At 36.5% G+C, this 17,887-nt stretch overlaps 1 protein-coding gene across 6 annotated transcripts in view; it reads left to right on the plus strand.

Moving 5' to 3' along the window:
- APC (APC regulator of WNT signaling pathway) overlaps nt 1-17,887 on the plus strand; it is a 129,461-nt gene that overhangs the window by 36,862 nt on the left and 74,712 nt on the right. For all 6 annotated transcript variants that reach the window (XM_027604725.2, XM_027604727.2, XM_027604729.2 and 3 more), the window contains exon 2: nt 14,740-14,892. In XM_027604725.2, coding sequence (XP_027460526.1) covers nt 14,758-14,892 — 135 coding nt within the window. In that variant the 5' untranslated portion in view covers nt 14,740-14,757. The remainder of the gene's footprint in view (nt 1-14,739; nt 14,893-17,887) is intronic.

The following is a 17,887-nucleotide window of genomic DNA, read 5'->3' on the forward strand; positions in this document are numbered from 1 at the left end:
ATTTTATTTATCCATTCGTCTGTGGATGGACTCCTGGGTCACTTCCACCTTTGGCTATTGTGAATAATGCTGCTGTGAACGTGGATGTACAAATAATCTCTTTAAGTCCCTGCTTTCATTTCTTTGGGATATGTATCCAAATTTGGCTTTTCTTTTTCGGGTGGTGGGGAGAGTCTCAAACAGGCTCCATGCCCATGCGGGGCTTGATTTCACAACCCTGCAGTTGTGACCTGAACAGAAATCAAGAGTCGGATGCTTGGGGCACCTGGGTGGTTCAGTAGGTTAAGCGTCTGCCTTTGGCTCAGGTCATGATCCCGGAGTCCTGGGATTGAGCCCCGCATCTGGCTCCCTGCTCAGCGGGGAGTCTGCTTCTCCCTCTCCCCCTAACCTCACTTGTACTCGCTCTCTCTCTCTCTCACTCTGTCAAATAAAAAAAAAAAATAAAGTGTTTAAACAAAAAGTCCAGGGCACCTGGGTGGCTCAGTCGTTAAGTGTCTGCCTTTGGCTCAGGTCATGATCCCAGGGTCCTGGGATTGAGCACCCACATCGGGCTCCCTGCTCAGCGGGAAGCCTGCTTCTCCCTTTCCCACTCCCCCCTGTTTGTGTTCCCTCTCTCGCTGTGTCTCTCTCTGTCAAATAAATAAATAAAATCTTTAAAAAAAAAAAAAAAGTCGGATGCTTAACTGACTGAGCCACCCAGGCGCCCCATCCTAAATTTGTTTTTTAATTTACATAATTTTGGAACGTTTATAATTCAATACTGTTTTTAAGATCTATGTATTTTACTTTGTCTGTCTAGTTTTTGGTGCTAATTCGTCTGTATAGTGTTAGGTAATATCTGTGACTGTTCCTCTAGTGAAGGTCCTAGGTTTTTTCCAAATCTGTTTTACCACAAACACTGCTATGGTGTACATCCTTCTGTGTGACTCTTTTTAGACTGTGTTAGTTACCCATTCGTATAACAAATTACCTCAAATCTTAGTGGCTTAAACAACAAATATTTATTATTTTAGAGTTTCTGTGGAGAAACTTAAGAATGTCTTAGTTGTGTGGTCCGGCTCAGAATCTCTTATGAAGTTGCAGTCAAGATGTCAGCCAGGGCTGCAGTCATCTAAAGGCCTGACTAAACTGGAGGATCCACTTCCAAGATGGCTCACTCACATAGTCTGTTTCTCTTGACTGTTGGCAAGAGGCCTCAGTGCAAGAGGCCTCAGTGCTTTGCCATAGGCCTCTCCATGGAGTTGCTTGAATATCTTCATGACAGGGCCGCTGGCTTCTTCCACTGATCCCAGAGAGAACAAGAAGGAAGCCATCTATGACATAGTCTCAAAAGCCACACTGCTACCATATTTTCTTTATTAGAAGTGAGTCATTATTAAGTCCAGCCCACATAAAAGGAGATAAATTAAGCTCTACCTTTTGAAGGAATAGAGTCAAAGAAATTGTGGGTATATTTTAAGATCACTACGTGGCCGGTAAGAAGTTTCAGTGGAATTTTTTCCTAGGAGAGGGATCACTGGATCATAGGGCATTTTTTCCTATTGCTGTTGTAACAAATTTCCACAAATTTGGTGGTTTAACACAGCACTTTATTTTCTTATAGCCCTAGAGGTCAGAAGTCTGAAATGGTTTTCACTGGCCCAAAATCAAAATAGCAGCATGCTGCACTTCCTCCAGAGGCTATAGGGGAGAACCCATTTTCTTTTTTCTAGCTTCTAGAGGCCACCTGTACTGGCTTCTGGTCCCTTCCTCTGTCTTCAGTGCCAGCAGCATACTAAATCTCTCTGACCCTTTGCTTCTGTTGTTACATATGCTTCTCTGACTCTGACCCTTCCATCTCCTTAGAAGACCAAGACCCCTTGTGATTACCTTAGGTGCACCTATATAAATAATTCCGGAAAATCTCCCCATGTTAAGACCCTTAACTTAATCACATGTGCAAAGTCCCTCTAACCATATAAAGAGCTTCAGTGATAAGGATGTGGACATCTTCACAGGGCCATTATTCTGTCTACTATTGGTGTATATATACACAGTTCTTTTTTCTTTAGGCTGAAGTTTTTGAGTTTTGGTTATTTTTTTTTGAGTTATATTTTGGTCAGTAATGTTACTTTTTTAGGTAAATTCACATTTTCATTTACCAGATTTATTTAAAGTGTAGTATATAATGTCACTCGTATGGTAAATAAATAGAACATTGAAGAATATCAAAATATATTTGCACTAGCTATTTTTAGATTCTCGGTTTTATTATCACTTAACGTGTGTCAGTATATTAGCTACTTCTGAGATAGTTTATAACAGAAAGTAAGAAATGTTAAAGCAACATGGCCTTGTACCTTTTACGCTCGTTATCACACCATTTCTGTAGCTACTCTGTCCAAACCTCCTCTTCCTCACATTGCGAAATCACCTAGCCACGATGTGGTTCCCGTCCATATTTATGTTCTTACCCCTCCCTTTTTTCAGTGATTCCTCTACACTGAATTTCAGCTAAGTTAAACTGCCATCTATTCCCCCAAATATACATCATTTTTCCAACTTCTGAACTTTGATCATGCTGTTCTGTTTTCTGAAATACTATCCTCTCACATTTATGTTTATTAGCAATTACGCCATCTTTCAAGTCCCTTCTTAAATACGTTTACATTCTGAATGCTTTTCCTAGTTTTCTCAGCAAGGTGTAACTCCCATCGCGTTCTGTCAGATGTTTTTAAATACAAATTTGCCTTTGAATTGTAGGTAATTTGTATCTTAGCCTGGGGCCCCTGTAAGTCAGAATCTTGAGACAAGACTTTGGGTGAAATACTTGCTTTGGGAAGTGATCCGGGAGTAGAGGGCTGAAAGGAGTTAAGTAGCAAAGAGGGACAGCCAGCATAAGCATATGTTCTCGCGTTGGTCACCACTTTGGACAACTGTGGCTTGATCTGTCAGGACTTTTTGAGGAACCACGTAGAATTGCCCGACCATAGGATAGAATTATATATACTAGCTTCCATTTCCCTTTAGTCGAGGATTGTTCCATCAAATGTTCATTCTTTTATAGGTTGTACATGCATGAATGTTGGGGACCTATACTGGGGTATCTCTAGGACAAAATGCAAAAGATACCCGGTGTAGCTAATGTACCATCGGTTTACATCTGCAGTGAGCTGATTGATGCACCAATGACTAGAGTTAAAGGAAGCCAAGAGAATGTAAGGTGGGACACAAGTATCTGATATATTTGTATACTGACCCAATTTACCCTTCCTAATGGAATATTACTCCTTTGCTAGATAATAAGATACTTGAGAATAAGGAACGTGTCAACTTATCTTTCCTCCTAGTCTTGTAAGGCTCTTGTGTTGGAGTACCACAGACTGGTGGTTATAGAAATCTATTCCCTCACAGTTCTGGAGGCTGAAAGTCCAAAATCAAGGTGTCCTTAAGATTGGTTCCTTCTGGAGACAATGAGGGAGAATCTGTTCCATGCCTCTCTCCCTAGCTCCTGGTGGTTGCTGGCAATCTTGGGCATTCCTTTGCTTGCATCTCTCTTACTCCAGTCTTTGCCTCTGTTGTCACATGGTGTTTTCCCTAGGTCTCTGTGTCCATTTCTTTGCATAGCCTTCCTTTAAGGATACCAGTCATTGGATTTAGGGCCCACCCTAATCCAGTAAGACTGCATCTTAACTTGATTACATGTGTGAAGATCCTGTTTTCAAATAAGGTCACTTTTCAGAGATACTAGGGGCCAGCTACCTATGACTCAACATATCTTTTTGGGGAACACAATTCAAGCTACAAAGTCTCCTTATAATATGTGTATGGTGTCTTGTGAATAGTAAGTTCTCAAATGTTCGTTGATTTGAATTGTATAGCCACAGAAAGAAATCCATCATCTTACTATTTTAATGGGAAAGTCATCTTAGACATTCTTTGAATTTGTACCCTTGTTTTCTCTCCTTTGCCCCCCGTGGCTGATAAAGCACTACTTCAGTTTATTCTTGCATGTATTTGTCTTTTTGTGGCTATCATAGAATAAAGCATTTTGGGAATTACAAAAGCTAAGTATTCAATAATAAACCTTGTCTTAAACGGTAGAGAAACAAAACTCACTAAAGTAACATGGAATAGTTAGAGAATAAGTAAGCCAAGTTTTGTGGTATTGACTGTATAGTCAACAGAGACTCATTATTGGCTGGAAGGATAGGAAAGTTTTATGTAAGGCAACAGAACTGGGCCTTAAAGGATGGAGATACGTTAGCAAAACAGAGGAAAAAGGATGGGGTATTCAAAAAGGAGATGAATTGTGAACAAAAGTACAAAATAATCTGTACGGAATCATGACGAGGGACTTGAGGAGGGACTTTATATTGAGACCTAATAGAAAATAAGTTTGGAAGGTAGACTGTTATCAGGTATAACAGGTCATGAAAGCCATATAGTGGTAGTATTATATTATGTGGTCTTTAAAAGCATGAGCATTGGAAACAGATAGGAGTTTGAATTCTGGCTTAACAACTTGATTTGTATTCTTAGGGAAGTTATTTAGCATTTTGAAAGCTAACTCTAAAATGGTAAGTGATACCTGCCTTACAATTTTAAGAGTGAATGAGCTATATATATAAATACACACACACACAACACACATATGTAGGGCACTTATACTACATAGCATATTGTAAGTATGCAATAAATGGTAGGCTTTCTAAATTTCACATGCCAAATACAAAGAAAAGTACATATATAGAGGATTTAAATGATAGAACTTTTTATATTTTTTCCTTTTTTTTAAAATTTCAGTGGGATAGGGGCACCTGGGTGGCTCAGTCGGTTGGGCGGCTGCCTTCGGCTCAGATCATGATCCTGGAGTCCCGGGATCGAGTCCCACATCGGGCTCCCTGCTCAGCAGGAAGTCTGCTTCTCCCTCTGACCCTCTTCCCTCTCCTGCTCTCTACCTCTCATTCTCTCTCTCTCTCTCTAATAAATAAATAAAATCTTTTAAAAATAAATAAATAAATAAATAAATTTCAGTGGGATATTTATGAAAATTAATCATGTTCTTGGCTACGAGACAAACCTTAAAAAAATTTCCAAATAATAGCAGTTTTGTAGGCAGCAGTCTTCAGTCTAATAAATAAGAAACTAGTAGCAATAAAAAAATGCCTCAAAAGTCATCTTATACACCTAATAATTAAGAACGATCTTCCAGGTACCCCCAAGATCAAAGAGGAAATCTTTTTTTTTTTTTTTTTTAAGATTTTATTTGACAGAGAGAGACACAGCGAGAGGGAACACAAGCGGGGGCGTGGACAAGGGAGAAGGAGGCTTCCCACGGAGCAGGGAGCCCAATGTGGGGCTCAATCCCAGGACCCTGGGATCATGACCTGAGTTGAAGGCAGATGCTTAATGACTGAGCCACCCAGGCGCCCCTCAAAGATGAAATCTATTGAAATTATAAATTATCAAGAAATAAATAAAGAGGAAAACACTTCTATGTAAAATGTGAAAAATGAACAAACTAGTAAAATCATGAACAAGTATGGTTTTTTGCAGGAACAGAAGAGGATGGGTCAAAATAAGATCTTATAATTGACAGCAACAAATTAAAAGAAAAAACTATCTAGTTCTATGTTATATCAAAAGGTGTTGTAGGGGCGCCTGGGTGGCTCAGTCGTTAAGCATCTGCCTTCGGCTCAGGTCATGATCCCAGGGTCCTGGGATCGAGGCCACGTAGGGCTCCCTGCTCAGCTGGAAGCCTGCTTCTCTCTCTCCCACTCTCCCAGCTTGTGTTCCTGCTCTCACTATGTCTCTCTCTTTCAAATAAATAAATAAAATCTTAAAAAAAAAAAAAAGGGTGTTGTAAAAACATTTAGAAACTACTCCTAATAAAAACTTAAAGGAAGGGACGCCTGGGTGGTTCAGTTGGGTCATGATCCCAGATCCCGGGGATCTAGCCCCATGGCAAGCTCCCTGCTCAGCGGGGAGTCTGTTTCCTCCTCTCCCTCAGCTCCTCCTCCTGCTCATGCGCTCTCTCTTTCTCTCTCTCTCACACTGTCTCTCTCAAATAAGTAAATAAAATCCTTAAAAAAAAAAAACAAAACTTTAAGGAAAATACTTAAAAAGTATTTACAGAAATCTTAGGAGTAAGACTGTGTGTGTGTGTGTGTGTATATATATATGGTGAAACACTAAACAATTCCTATTAAAATCAGGGATAAGATCACTATTCAACATTATTTTTAAGTTTCCAGCTAACAATTAAGAAAAAGAAACGAGGTGTAAATACTGGGAAAGAAGAGACAAAATGACCTTTAATTATAAATTATATGATTATAGGCAGAAAACCCACAAGAAAAACTATTAGAACTCATGGGATAATTTGAAAAGGTGGGTACATAAGGGTTATGTATTAAATAAAATCAGTAGCTTTTATCTGTACTAGCAGTATCTGGCATGGAATGGTGGTGGTTATTCACAACAAAAAAACCCAGGAATAAATTTGATAAAGCATAGAACCTTCTCTTGAAAAAAAACTAGAAAATTTGATTGAAGGACCTGAATTATTCATGACACAGAGAGCTAAGATTTAGTACCATAGAAATGTAATCTGTCTCAAATTAATATAAATGTATGCAGTGACAGTTTTAAGTATACATGAGAATTTAGCATATGATAAATACATTTCAGTGGAAAGGAAATGTTTTGTTTAATAAGTAGTGCTGGTGTAATTGGTTATTCATATGAGAGACAAAATTAAAGCACTATACTCATACCATATATAAAAATAGAAATTCTGTGTGAATTAAAGACCTAAATGTAAAAATAGAATTTCTGATGCCACCTAGTAAATTAATCACTTGTATTTATCACTTCTTTCTCCTAAGACCCCATTTAAGTGATGGTAAAAAAAAATTTTTTGAAGATATGTACTTATAATACCATAGAGTGAGAGGGAGCCAAATAGAGATTTGCAACAAATTTCTGGAAGATGAAGAAATCATGGAAATTAAAAATGATTACTGAAAATTAATCAAGGACCTAAGACTTCCTAGTTCTCTGTTCTTTCCAGCATAGCAGGTTACTTCCTGTTATTTAGAAGTGAAATAAAGGGGCCTCTTGGTGGCTGAGTCATTAAGCGTCTGCCTTCAGCTCAGGTCATGATTCCAGGGTCCTGGGATTGACCCCATATGGGGCTCCCTGCTCCGCGGGAAGCCTGCTTCTCCCTCTCCCGCTCCCCCTGCTTGTGTTCCCTCTCTCGCTGTGTCTCTCTCTGTCAAATAAATAAATAAACTCTTTAAAAAAAAAAAAGTGAAATACTAATCTTGAAAATTTTTAATAGCCTTTGAAATTATTTGTCATACCTTTGGGTGTTAAAAAGCCAGAATTGGGAATTCATGCTTTGCAGAGGCCAGGGGTCAGCAAACCACTGCTGTTTTTGTAAACTAGGTTTTATTGGAACATGGTCATACCCACTTTTTTTTTTTTTTAGATTTTATTGAGAGAGAGAGAGTGCACTCAGTGAGGGGAGGGGCAGAGGGAGAAGGAGAGAGAATCTCAGGCCGACTCCCTGCTGAGCCCAGAGCCCAATGCCAGGCTTGATCCCAGGACCCAGAACCCCAAGATCATGATCTGAGCCAAAATCAAGAGTTGGACACCAACTGAGCCACCCAGGCGCTCCTGGTCATGCCCATTTATTTATGTATTATCTGTGGCTGCTTTTGTGTTAGAAGCAACAGAGGTAGTTGTGACAGAAATCATAGGGCCTGTAAAGCCTTTTTTATTACCTGACCTTTGCGGAAAATGTTTAACCAGCCTCTGTTTCACATAATTTTGGTGGCCATCTAGAAGCTTGACCTTACTTAGGATGGGCTTGGATGGAGCCTAACCAGATTAAGTAGCCATTTGCAGAAGTAAGGAAGGAAGAAGAAGTAGGCAAAGAATATAGCAGATAAGAAACTGAACATCACGACTTACTGGGTCTTAGCAGAGAATAGGAAGAGAAGTAGAATGGAGGATAAGAACCTGCATTGGTGGTTAAATAAAGAGAAAATAATTAAAAATAGGTGAGGTGCTCTGCTTGGAATTAAAATTCTTTTTTCGGTATATTGATTTTTTTTTTATCTAACTTGTTAAATTTTCATATTTAAGATTTTTCTGGGGTCCTTGGGTGGCTCAGTCAGTTAAGCATCTGTCTTCAGCCCAGGTCATGGTCCCAGAATCCTGGGATCATGTCCCACTTTGGGCTCCTGTTTCTCTCTCTCCCTCTCCCTCTCCCTCTGCCACTTCCCCCTGCTTGTGCTCTCTCTCTCTGTCAAATAAATAAATAAAATCTTAAAAAAAAAAAGAATTTTCTGTTTTGTTTCTGCCTTTCCAATCATTATTCTTTCTAGTAATTTACTGTGCTAATTAGCACTTCCAGGATTATGTTGAATAAAAATGTTTAATAGTAGACATCCTTATCTTGTTCTTGATTTTAAAAAGAATGTCTCAGATGCCTGGTTGGTTTAACCTCAGTTGGTTAAGCGACTGCCTTCGGCTCAGGTCATGATCCCAGGGTCCTGGGATCGAGTTCCCCATTGGGCTCCCTACTCAGCGGGAAGTCTTCTGCCTCTGCTCCTCCCCTCGTGCAGTCTTGCTCTCGCTCTTTCTCTCTCAAAAATAAATAAAATCTTTTTAAAAATTTAAAATAAAAAGAATGTCTCTACCATTTCACTATTAAAAATGTTTACTGGGTGCCTGGGTAGCTCAGTTGGTTAAGCATCTCCTTCAGCTCAGGTCATGATCCCAGGGTCCTGGGATCTGGGATCGAGTCCCGCATCCCGGGCTCCTTGCTCAGTGGGGAGCCTGCTTCTCCCTCTGCCTGCCCCGCCCCCAACTTGTGCTTGCTCTCTCTCTCTCTCTCTCTGATAAATAAATGAATAAAATCTTAAAAATAAATAAATAAAAATATTTACCTTTTTTGCAGTTTCCCTGTTTCCAGTTTATTAAGAGTTTTTATCTGGAATAGCTAATGAATTTAATCAAATGTTTTTTCTTTGTCTCTTGAGATGATGATATGATTTTTCTTCTTTAGTATTGTATTTTTTTTAGATTTTATTTATTTATTAGAGATTGCGTGCATGAACACATGAGCAGAAGGAGAGGGAGAAGCAGACTCACTGCTGAGCAGGGAGTCCAAGGAAGGCCTCTATCCCAGGACCCTGGGATCATGACCTGAGCCAAAGGTGGACACTTAACCAACTGAGCCACCCAGGCACCCCTTTTCTTTAGTATTTTAATGTAGTGAATGGCATATAAATGATCTAATGTTAAGCTATCCTTGCATTCATAGAATAAACTCAGCCTGCTTCTGTTGTAGTTTCTTTACTGTATACTAACATATTGTTTCCTGAAACTTTGTTCAGGATTTTTATATCAACATTCATGATATTAGCCCTCAGTTATTTTCACACTACCTTTGACTTTCATACCACGATTATATTGGCCTCATTGAATGCATTAGGGAATATTTCCTATTTATTTTTATTTCTGGGTAAGTTTTTATAAGGTCAGAATGATTTGTTTCTTAAATGTTTATTTTCTTTGTGTGGTGGGAGGAGAAGGGAGAAGATATTTACTGTTCTAATTTTTCAGTAGTTACAGAACTATTAAGATTTCCTATTTCTTCTTAAATCAGCCTCCCCCACCCCTCACATTTTGTTCAAGTTCTTTGGTCTCTTCTATTTGTGTAATAATATTTAGTCTTTTCAAAGAACCAACTTTTTGCTTTGATCTTCAAACTACCAAAGGGTAATCAATAAAAAGGAAGACTGCTTCTCAACAGACCTCAGGCCTTTTATTTCTAGAGGCAGTGACTGTGTTTTTGCATATCCTTTCAATGACATTTTTTATCCTTACAGTTCTTTTATTTTTGATATAACAGGATGGACCATATGAGATGTAGTGACCTGCACTTTCTTTTTTCTTTCTTTCTTCCTTCCTTCTTTCCTTTCCTTTCCTTTCCTTTCCTTTCTCCTTTCCTTTCCTTCCTTTTCCTTTTCCTTTTCCTTTTCCTTTTCCTTTTCCTTTCCTTTCCCTTTTTGCCTTTTTTTTCTTAACATCAACCTCATTCTTTTTAATGCCAATGTAGTATTCCACTGCATGGTTGTATCCTACTTACTTAAAAGTAGTTATGCTTTTATACGAAATAAAAACCTTCCCACTTGCTTGAAGTAACCTGATATAGTAGTAACAGACATCATCACTTCAGAGAACTCCTTGAAAGAGAGGGTATATTCCATTTAAATATCTTTAATTAAAAAACAAAACTGTTTTCATAATTTAAATGCCATGTAATGTTCTTAAACGTTTAAATCTCTGTTCCTTTTGCAGTTTACCTTAGGTTGTAGGAGTAGATGTAATTTTATCCTGTTTCTTATGGCCACCCTTTTGCCTAATGCCATTTATTTAAAGTCCATCTTTTCACATGTATTTGAGATACTACCTTCATTATGACTAAATTTACGTATATTTACTTCTGGATTTATGTGTGCATGTGTGTGCATGCATGTGTTCCCATGGTTGATCTATTCATATGACAGTATCATAGGTTTTAAAAACTTTTGTATTTTTGAAATAACTTTGGACTTAAAAAAGAGTTGGAAAAATAGAACAGTAAGTTTCTGTATACCCTTCACTCAGCTTCCCAGCTTCCCCTAATGTTAACATCTTACATATCAGGACTAAGAAATTAATTTATTGGTACAATGCAGTTAACTATATATAGTGTTTTATTTATAAAGGCTTTGTACAGTATTTTAATATGTGGTAGGTCTATTCCTTCTCTTCTCTTTTCATACTTTGCCTTTTTTGCTTGTTTTTCCAAATGTCTAGCTGCAGAAAACAAAATGAAAACAAATCTTACATAGCATATTTATTGGGACTGCATAAGATTTATAAATTAACTTGGGGGGAAATGACATCTTCATGATACTGAATCTTTATGTACATGAACAAGGTATGTTTATAGTTTTCCTCATATATGTTTTGGACTCTTTTTGTTCAGTTTATGCTTAAGTGTTTTTTACTTCTAAAAATTATAAATTAGACCTCTCCTAAAAGGAAACTTCCATTTCATCCTCTATCTGATTTCTCTTTGCACATAAAGGAAAGATTTCTGTATATTTTGGACTTCATTAAATTACTCAATTATCTTATAGTAATATTGGGTTAATTTTTTGGGATATTCTAGGTATATAATTATGTCATCTGCCAGTAGTATTCCTTTTTTTTTTAAGATTTTATTTATTTATTTGACAGAGAGAGACAGCGAGAGAGGGAACACAAGCAGGGGCAGAGGGAGAGGGAGAAGCAGTCTCCCTGCTGAGCAGGGAGCCTGATGTGGGGCTTGATTCCAGGACCCTGGGATCATGACCTGAGCCGAAGGCAGACACTCAACGACTGAGCCACCCAGGCGCCCCAGTAGTATTCCTTTCTAACTTCATTCTTTAATTGTGCTGACTAGTATAATGAGTAATAGTGGTAAAAATGGGCTTCCCCTGACTTTAGGAATAGATCTACTGTTTCCACATTAAGTATGGTGCTGGCTTTCCGGCTGATATGGATCATATTAAAGAAGAGTCCTTTTAAATTCAGTATTCTCAACAAGAGTGGGCATTGACTTTGTAGAACATCTTTTCACCATCTTTGTCATAATCATATTTTTTTCTGTGTAGATCTATTAGCGTGTTGAATGATACTGATTTTCTAATAGTGATTTTTATTGGAAAATTTGATTTTCTTTTGATAAATTACATTTTCTAGAATATTAAGTTTTCAAATTTATTTGCATACAGTTGAACAAAGTAGTCTTAAGATTCTTTTGCTTTCTTCTCTTTCTGTTGGTATTTTTCTCTTATTGCCATCTAAAAGTGCTAGCAAATATGTATTTTTTTAATCAAAACAAAACAGTAAAAATAGTTCCACTAATTAAAAAAAGTGATCCCAAACTTCTTACATTATTAATAATAATTATAACTCCATATTTAATTCTAATTGAATATTCTCTTGCCAGCCTGAAACTTTTTTTCCTACTTGCATTAATTTCCTAGGGTACTTGTAAATTTGTTTTTCAGTGAACATTTGAATAAAAGTTTAAGTAAGAGTCCCTTTGCTTTCTTCTCCCCTACCCTACTCTTATGGGGTGAGGGTCTCTTTAATGGGCATCTTGACACTACAGAAAAACAAATTGGGATGTTTGCATACTCTGATGAAAGTGAAAGATTAAGAGATTTTCCCCATTTCATGAGATAAATTTTGATTTTTTTGAATGTTGAGTGACTTGCAATTAAGATACATTTCATATGAAATTCTAATGATTGCATAAAATGCATTCTAACGTAAATTTATGATTTCTCAAATTTTGCATAAAGCAGTTTTGAGTTAGAGAAGGGTGGTTGCAACATCTTAAAAGGATATAGGAAATATATTACTCCCTGAAATATCTTTTTCCCATCAAATTATATGAAATACTCTGCTTTCTAGAGCAGAAATGACTTTAATGCTTGTGATTCTGGAGTGGGTGGGGGAGAAAAAAATGTTCCAATGTTTTAATTGTCCGTTTGAAGGGTTGAATTTTTCCCCCCCTCAATAAAGAACACTTTGTCTATGCTCATTTTGCCCATCTGGCTCTTTCTGTAATTGTGTAAGGTTATAACCTGCATATCTTTTTTTTTTTTTTTTAAGATTTTATTTTATTTATCAGAGAGAGAGAAAACGTGTACAGCAAGGGGAGCGGCAGGCAGAGGGAGAAGCAGACTCCCCCCTGAGCAGAGAGCCCAATGCAGGACTCAATCCCAGGATCCTGGGATCATGACCTGAGCTGAAGGCAGCTGCTTAACCAACTGAGCCACCCAGGCATCCCTATAACCTGCATATCTTAACATAACTGTGTATACCTGTCTCTCTCTGTGTTACTACCTTTTATATTGTTTTATTATTTTATTGCAAAATTGCCTGTTAAAATTTTATTTGAAGTAAAGAATTTCAGGGCTTGCATTATTAAGTTCTGTCAGATCCCCACTTCTGTTAAACAGTTTTTAATGTGCTGTATATTTTCAGACCTGCTTGTTAATGGGATGATGTAAAGCAGATAAATGATCATACCTATGAATTTCTCCTTTATTTTTGAGATGTCTCTATCCTTTTCAAGTAGCAGAATTACTTCTTTACCTCTTATCCCTTGGGCAGGGGGCAGAAACTTTTAACAATAGATTGAAATTAGGTCTTACTAAGGAAGATATGTTACATGTGTACTTTTATAACATAACTTATATTTACATAGCACTTTTCAGCCTGCCTTTTCTTCCTTACTTCTAACAGTATCCCTGTAAATTATATTTGTTCAGGTAGTAGATAACCATTTTACAAACAGTGAAATGAATTAAAATGAAGGGGCAAAGTAAACCATGACCAACCCTAAAATTAAGACTTTTGTCTCCAAACACAAATCTAGTTCTCATTGTTTTCAATCATAAAAACTTTTGTGAATAATTGCCCACCTTCCAGGACCCACTTCCTCCTCAGATGACGGTGGGTTGCATCAGATTTATCATTAACTCATTGGAGAAGTAGCTAGACCTGAGTCCTTCGATTTCCCTTGTTAAAGGCCATCAGTTGCTAAGCTCCAATACTGTCATGACTAGCCAGTGTTAAACCTGTCTGCCTTATTTTGTGTAGTGGATTTTATTACAGAAGCACTTTCTTTTGTCAAGATCTTTAAGTATTGTTTATATAAAAAAAAAACTTTTGTAATGCTTTTTAGCTCTAAAAGAGTTAAGATAGAATTTTATTTATTCCAAATTGAGTTTGGGATTAAACTAAAAAGAGAATCTGGGTCTTCTGAACTTGGTTAGTCTTAATCTACCTCCTAGCATTCTCTGATTCATGCTAAGGACCTCTTAACTACCTGACTATCTTCTCTTTCTTTTCTCCCTCTTCTTTCACAGTGATATAATTAATTGCCAGACTCTGCCTCACTTCTCTTTGATAATTTCTGCTTCTAAACTGATCCATTTTCTTTAAGTGTCTTTTGGCCTCAGTTCTGAGCACAGTGGGTCCCAAGACCACATAACGCTATAGCATGGCCTATTATATTCATCTTTTTTAATAAATGTAGAACTTTATTTTAGTAATTCTTACTTATCATCTTCCAATTAAAAAGATTGAAGTCTCAAGCTAATGCTCTCCTTTGTATCCATTTTGTTCAATGGCTGCCTTTTTAATGAGGCCTTCTTGGAAGTTCAGAACTGCTTCACCATGGATGTTATCTAAGACTAGCCTTCTGTCAAAGTGATAGAATGTAATACCCAATCTCATTAATTCATTCTGGCTTTAAAATTATGTAACTTGAACAAAATCCATAAATAATATTACCGATATGAACTTCTTGTCAATGATTACATTTCATTACATAAGTTTTACCTGTAAGACCAGTTAAAGTATCTTTAAAAACTTGAAAAAAATTCTAGGCTGACAGAAATCTCATCTACCTGTGAAAAGGCAAATGTAGTCAAGCACTACTGAGGTTCTCTTCTATTTTAGTTCTCCTTGTCTTCAGCTAAGACTCTAGTGTTTCATCCTCTTAGAACTATAATGCTGCTTAAACAATATTGTTATTAAATGTCTCCAGAGTTTTGTTTCTTTATCCCTTTCTTTGTAAACAAGCAGCCACGTTATTTTTAGTAGTGAATTTCAAAATCCTTTTTAACCTTATAGGTCCAAGGGTAGCCAAGGATGGCTGCAGCTTCATATGATCAGTTGTTAAAGCAAGTTGAGGCACTGAAGATGGAGAACTCAAATCTTCGACAAGAGCTAGAAGATAATTCCAATCATCTTACAAAACTGGAAACTGAGGCATCTAATATGAAGGTATCAAGACTGTGACTTTTAATTGTAGTTTATCCATTTTTATTCAGTGTTCCCTTCTGTAAATTTGGGGTTAGATACTTTGCTTACTTAAAAGTGTATTTTAAGTTAAGCCGCAATATGTAAACTCTTTCTTGCAAAGTTAGCATGTAACAAAATATATTAAATTAATCCAGCGAATCATAGAAAGAAAGTAATTGTAAAAACCCAATGGCTAATTTGTTCTTAGTTATTTTTAAGCTTAAAAATAAGAGACCAACCTTAGTATCACTATACTGAGGCTGGGTGTTCTGCATAATTCATAGAAACTAGTTTCACAACTTTAGAATATATCTCAGTTATTAAATATAGTCTTCCTCCCCAGCTCTCCCAGATCTTGTCTCCACTTAAGTGCCGCAATGATAAATGATCAAGAAAAACAGAATGCCCTACTGTGAACGGTTCAGAACTGAAAGTCAGTACCTGGTCCTATTCTTTGTTTTGCCACAAGCCGAGCTGTATCACCTCTAGGTACCCTTCTGGACTTCAGGTGCCTTATTTGGAAAATAGAAGTATCACAGTAGCCTAGATGATTTCCATGTCTCCTTCAAGTCCTGAAATTGGTTTGCCGAATACCATTGAAAGGTTGTGATAACCTCCAAGGAAAGTTATAAAATATTCAGTCTGCAGTGGGATAGATATGTTCTAATTTCAAAATAATTGAGGTTAAAATTTTAGCCATTTTAATTTCCAGTACTTAGGTAGATTCCCTTCTCACTGAACTTAATAACTTTATAGATTTGGAGATTCATCAACAAAACTGTTAACCTCTTTCTCTTTTAAAAATTCTTCCTGCTTTGTGTTGTTTCTGCCCCTTGGCTGTTTAGCATCTGGGTGCCTGATGCTATTCTTCCTGTCTGTTCACTACTCTCTTATTCCTTATTCATTGCCTATTTTCTTCTCGTTCTTTTTCTGTGCATTTTGAGGTCTCCCTGATTCTTCAAGCTTCTGTACATCACTGAACCATTTTTGCTCCCCTTTTACTCTTTATTGTCAATATCATAACAGTTCAGCCTTTTACTCATATGTACTATTCTATCTATCCATAAATCTTTCCTACTCTAATTACCTATTTCTGTGGTTAAAAACTGTCCTCAGTGAGGACAAATCTCCAAGATACCTACCTCCAGTCCTTTCGGAAATAAGGTAGACTTTAAGAAAACATGTTTTTTCACCACAAACTGTGGGTGACCTTAAAAACAGCCAAATCAGTTATCTAATATTAAAAAAGAATAGTTTGCTATACTGATCAACACAATGTATCTAAAATTATTGTACATGGCATGTGGTTTTAAAAGTTTAAAGATAAAAAGAGTAAAATTCCCAACAGGACTACTCTTTCATCTACTTTGGGAGGTATATTTTGCAAAGAATTCCTCTTGGCAGGCCTATCTGGATGTTTTATAGTGCACAGTTTTGAGATCCGTTTTAAGTTTTTGCTTAACTACTTGAACAAATTCAAAATTTATTTTTGGGAGATATTTTAACCTACCCTTAGACCCATCTCCATGTTGAATAGGAATGTCTTGGAGTAAAAATACAAGTTAGACCCTTAAATTTCTACAATGGAATATCGGGTTGACCACTTATCCATGTGGTATATCATATTGTATATCATGAATATTGACACTTATGTCTGAATTCAACCATGAATTGATAATTACTCAGCAAGTGCTTCTGCAGACATCCTTGCAAAGCCATCCACTTATTTCTTTAGGATTGGGCATATGGTATCATAGCAGTTACAACTTTATAATGAAATTACTTATGTATCTCTCCTTAAGAGGATTTAAGCTGTTCAAGAGCAGGAACCATGACCATTTGTTTTGTCTTAGAATATTGATTTGTGAAAAGACACTTGGAAACATTGTCACTTCCCACATTGGATTAGTTAATCCAAAACAATGGTTGTTTACCCAAAATCACATATTATTCTTTGGAATACATTATGTAATCTTGAATCCTGTTTCCTGTTCATTAACCTGTTTGCCCCAAAGAAAGGCAAGGTGGGTCCTCTTCAACTAGGTAATGTAAGGATTTCTGAAATTTATGCAGTAGTACCATCTAGTGGCAAAAAAGAATACTGTTTTGCTGTTGATTACAAGGCATTGATACAAATAAACTATAAAAATATTTTGTATGTGTGACAGGGAAATATGTGTACAACTAATTAGGGAAATGTGAACCCTATGTATTTGAAAACATTAAGGAAATGTTTATTTTTTAGGTGTAATGATGGCATTGTGGTTGTGGTTAGAAAGGATCCCTGTTTAAATATATATCTGAATTATTTATAGAAGAAGTAATATGATGTCTGAGATTTATTTTCCAAATGAATTTGAGTCAGGGAAGGGAATAGAGGAAGTGGGTATGGATATAGATGAAACAAGATCATGAGTTGATCATGATTGAGGTGGGATGTGAGGATACATGGGAGATTGCTATATTCTCTATACTTAGGTTTACGTTTGACATTATCTGTAGTAAAAATATAGTAAAATTAAATAGAGATTTCATGGGATTTAGATGACCTGGAATTAGATAAATGCAGGAATTGTAGCTTAAATTTAAAAGAAATTACATACTGTACTTTTTAATTTGGGGGCTAGAACTCAACTTGATTTACTTTAAAATGCTGAGCATAGCAACAAAACCATGGTCATGTAGAGATGTTAAGCATTTAAGCTGAGAGATGTCCTGGTATTAAAAAAAAAATTATCTGTAGGTAAATTAGTAATGAACTATTTATGTCTTTGTTGTATTTTGACAGAATGAAATTTTATAAATTATAACTGCAAAATCATATACATGTAGAATATCTTATTTTCAGAGTGTAAGAAGAAATTAGAAATAAAAGCTCAGATTGACACATTTCATAATTTATTTTGAAGATTTAATTATCAAATATACTTGTATTTGGTAATGAAAAGAATCTGTAACTGATATAATGACAAAAACA

The sequence above is a fragment of the Zalophus californianus genome, chromosome 5 (genome assembly GCF_009762305.2).
Source record: "Zalophus californianus isolate mZalCal1 chromosome 5, mZalCal1.pri.v2, whole genome shotgun sequence".
Lineage (NCBI taxonomy): Eukaryota > Metazoa > Chordata > Mammalia > Carnivora > Otariidae > Zalophus > Zalophus californianus.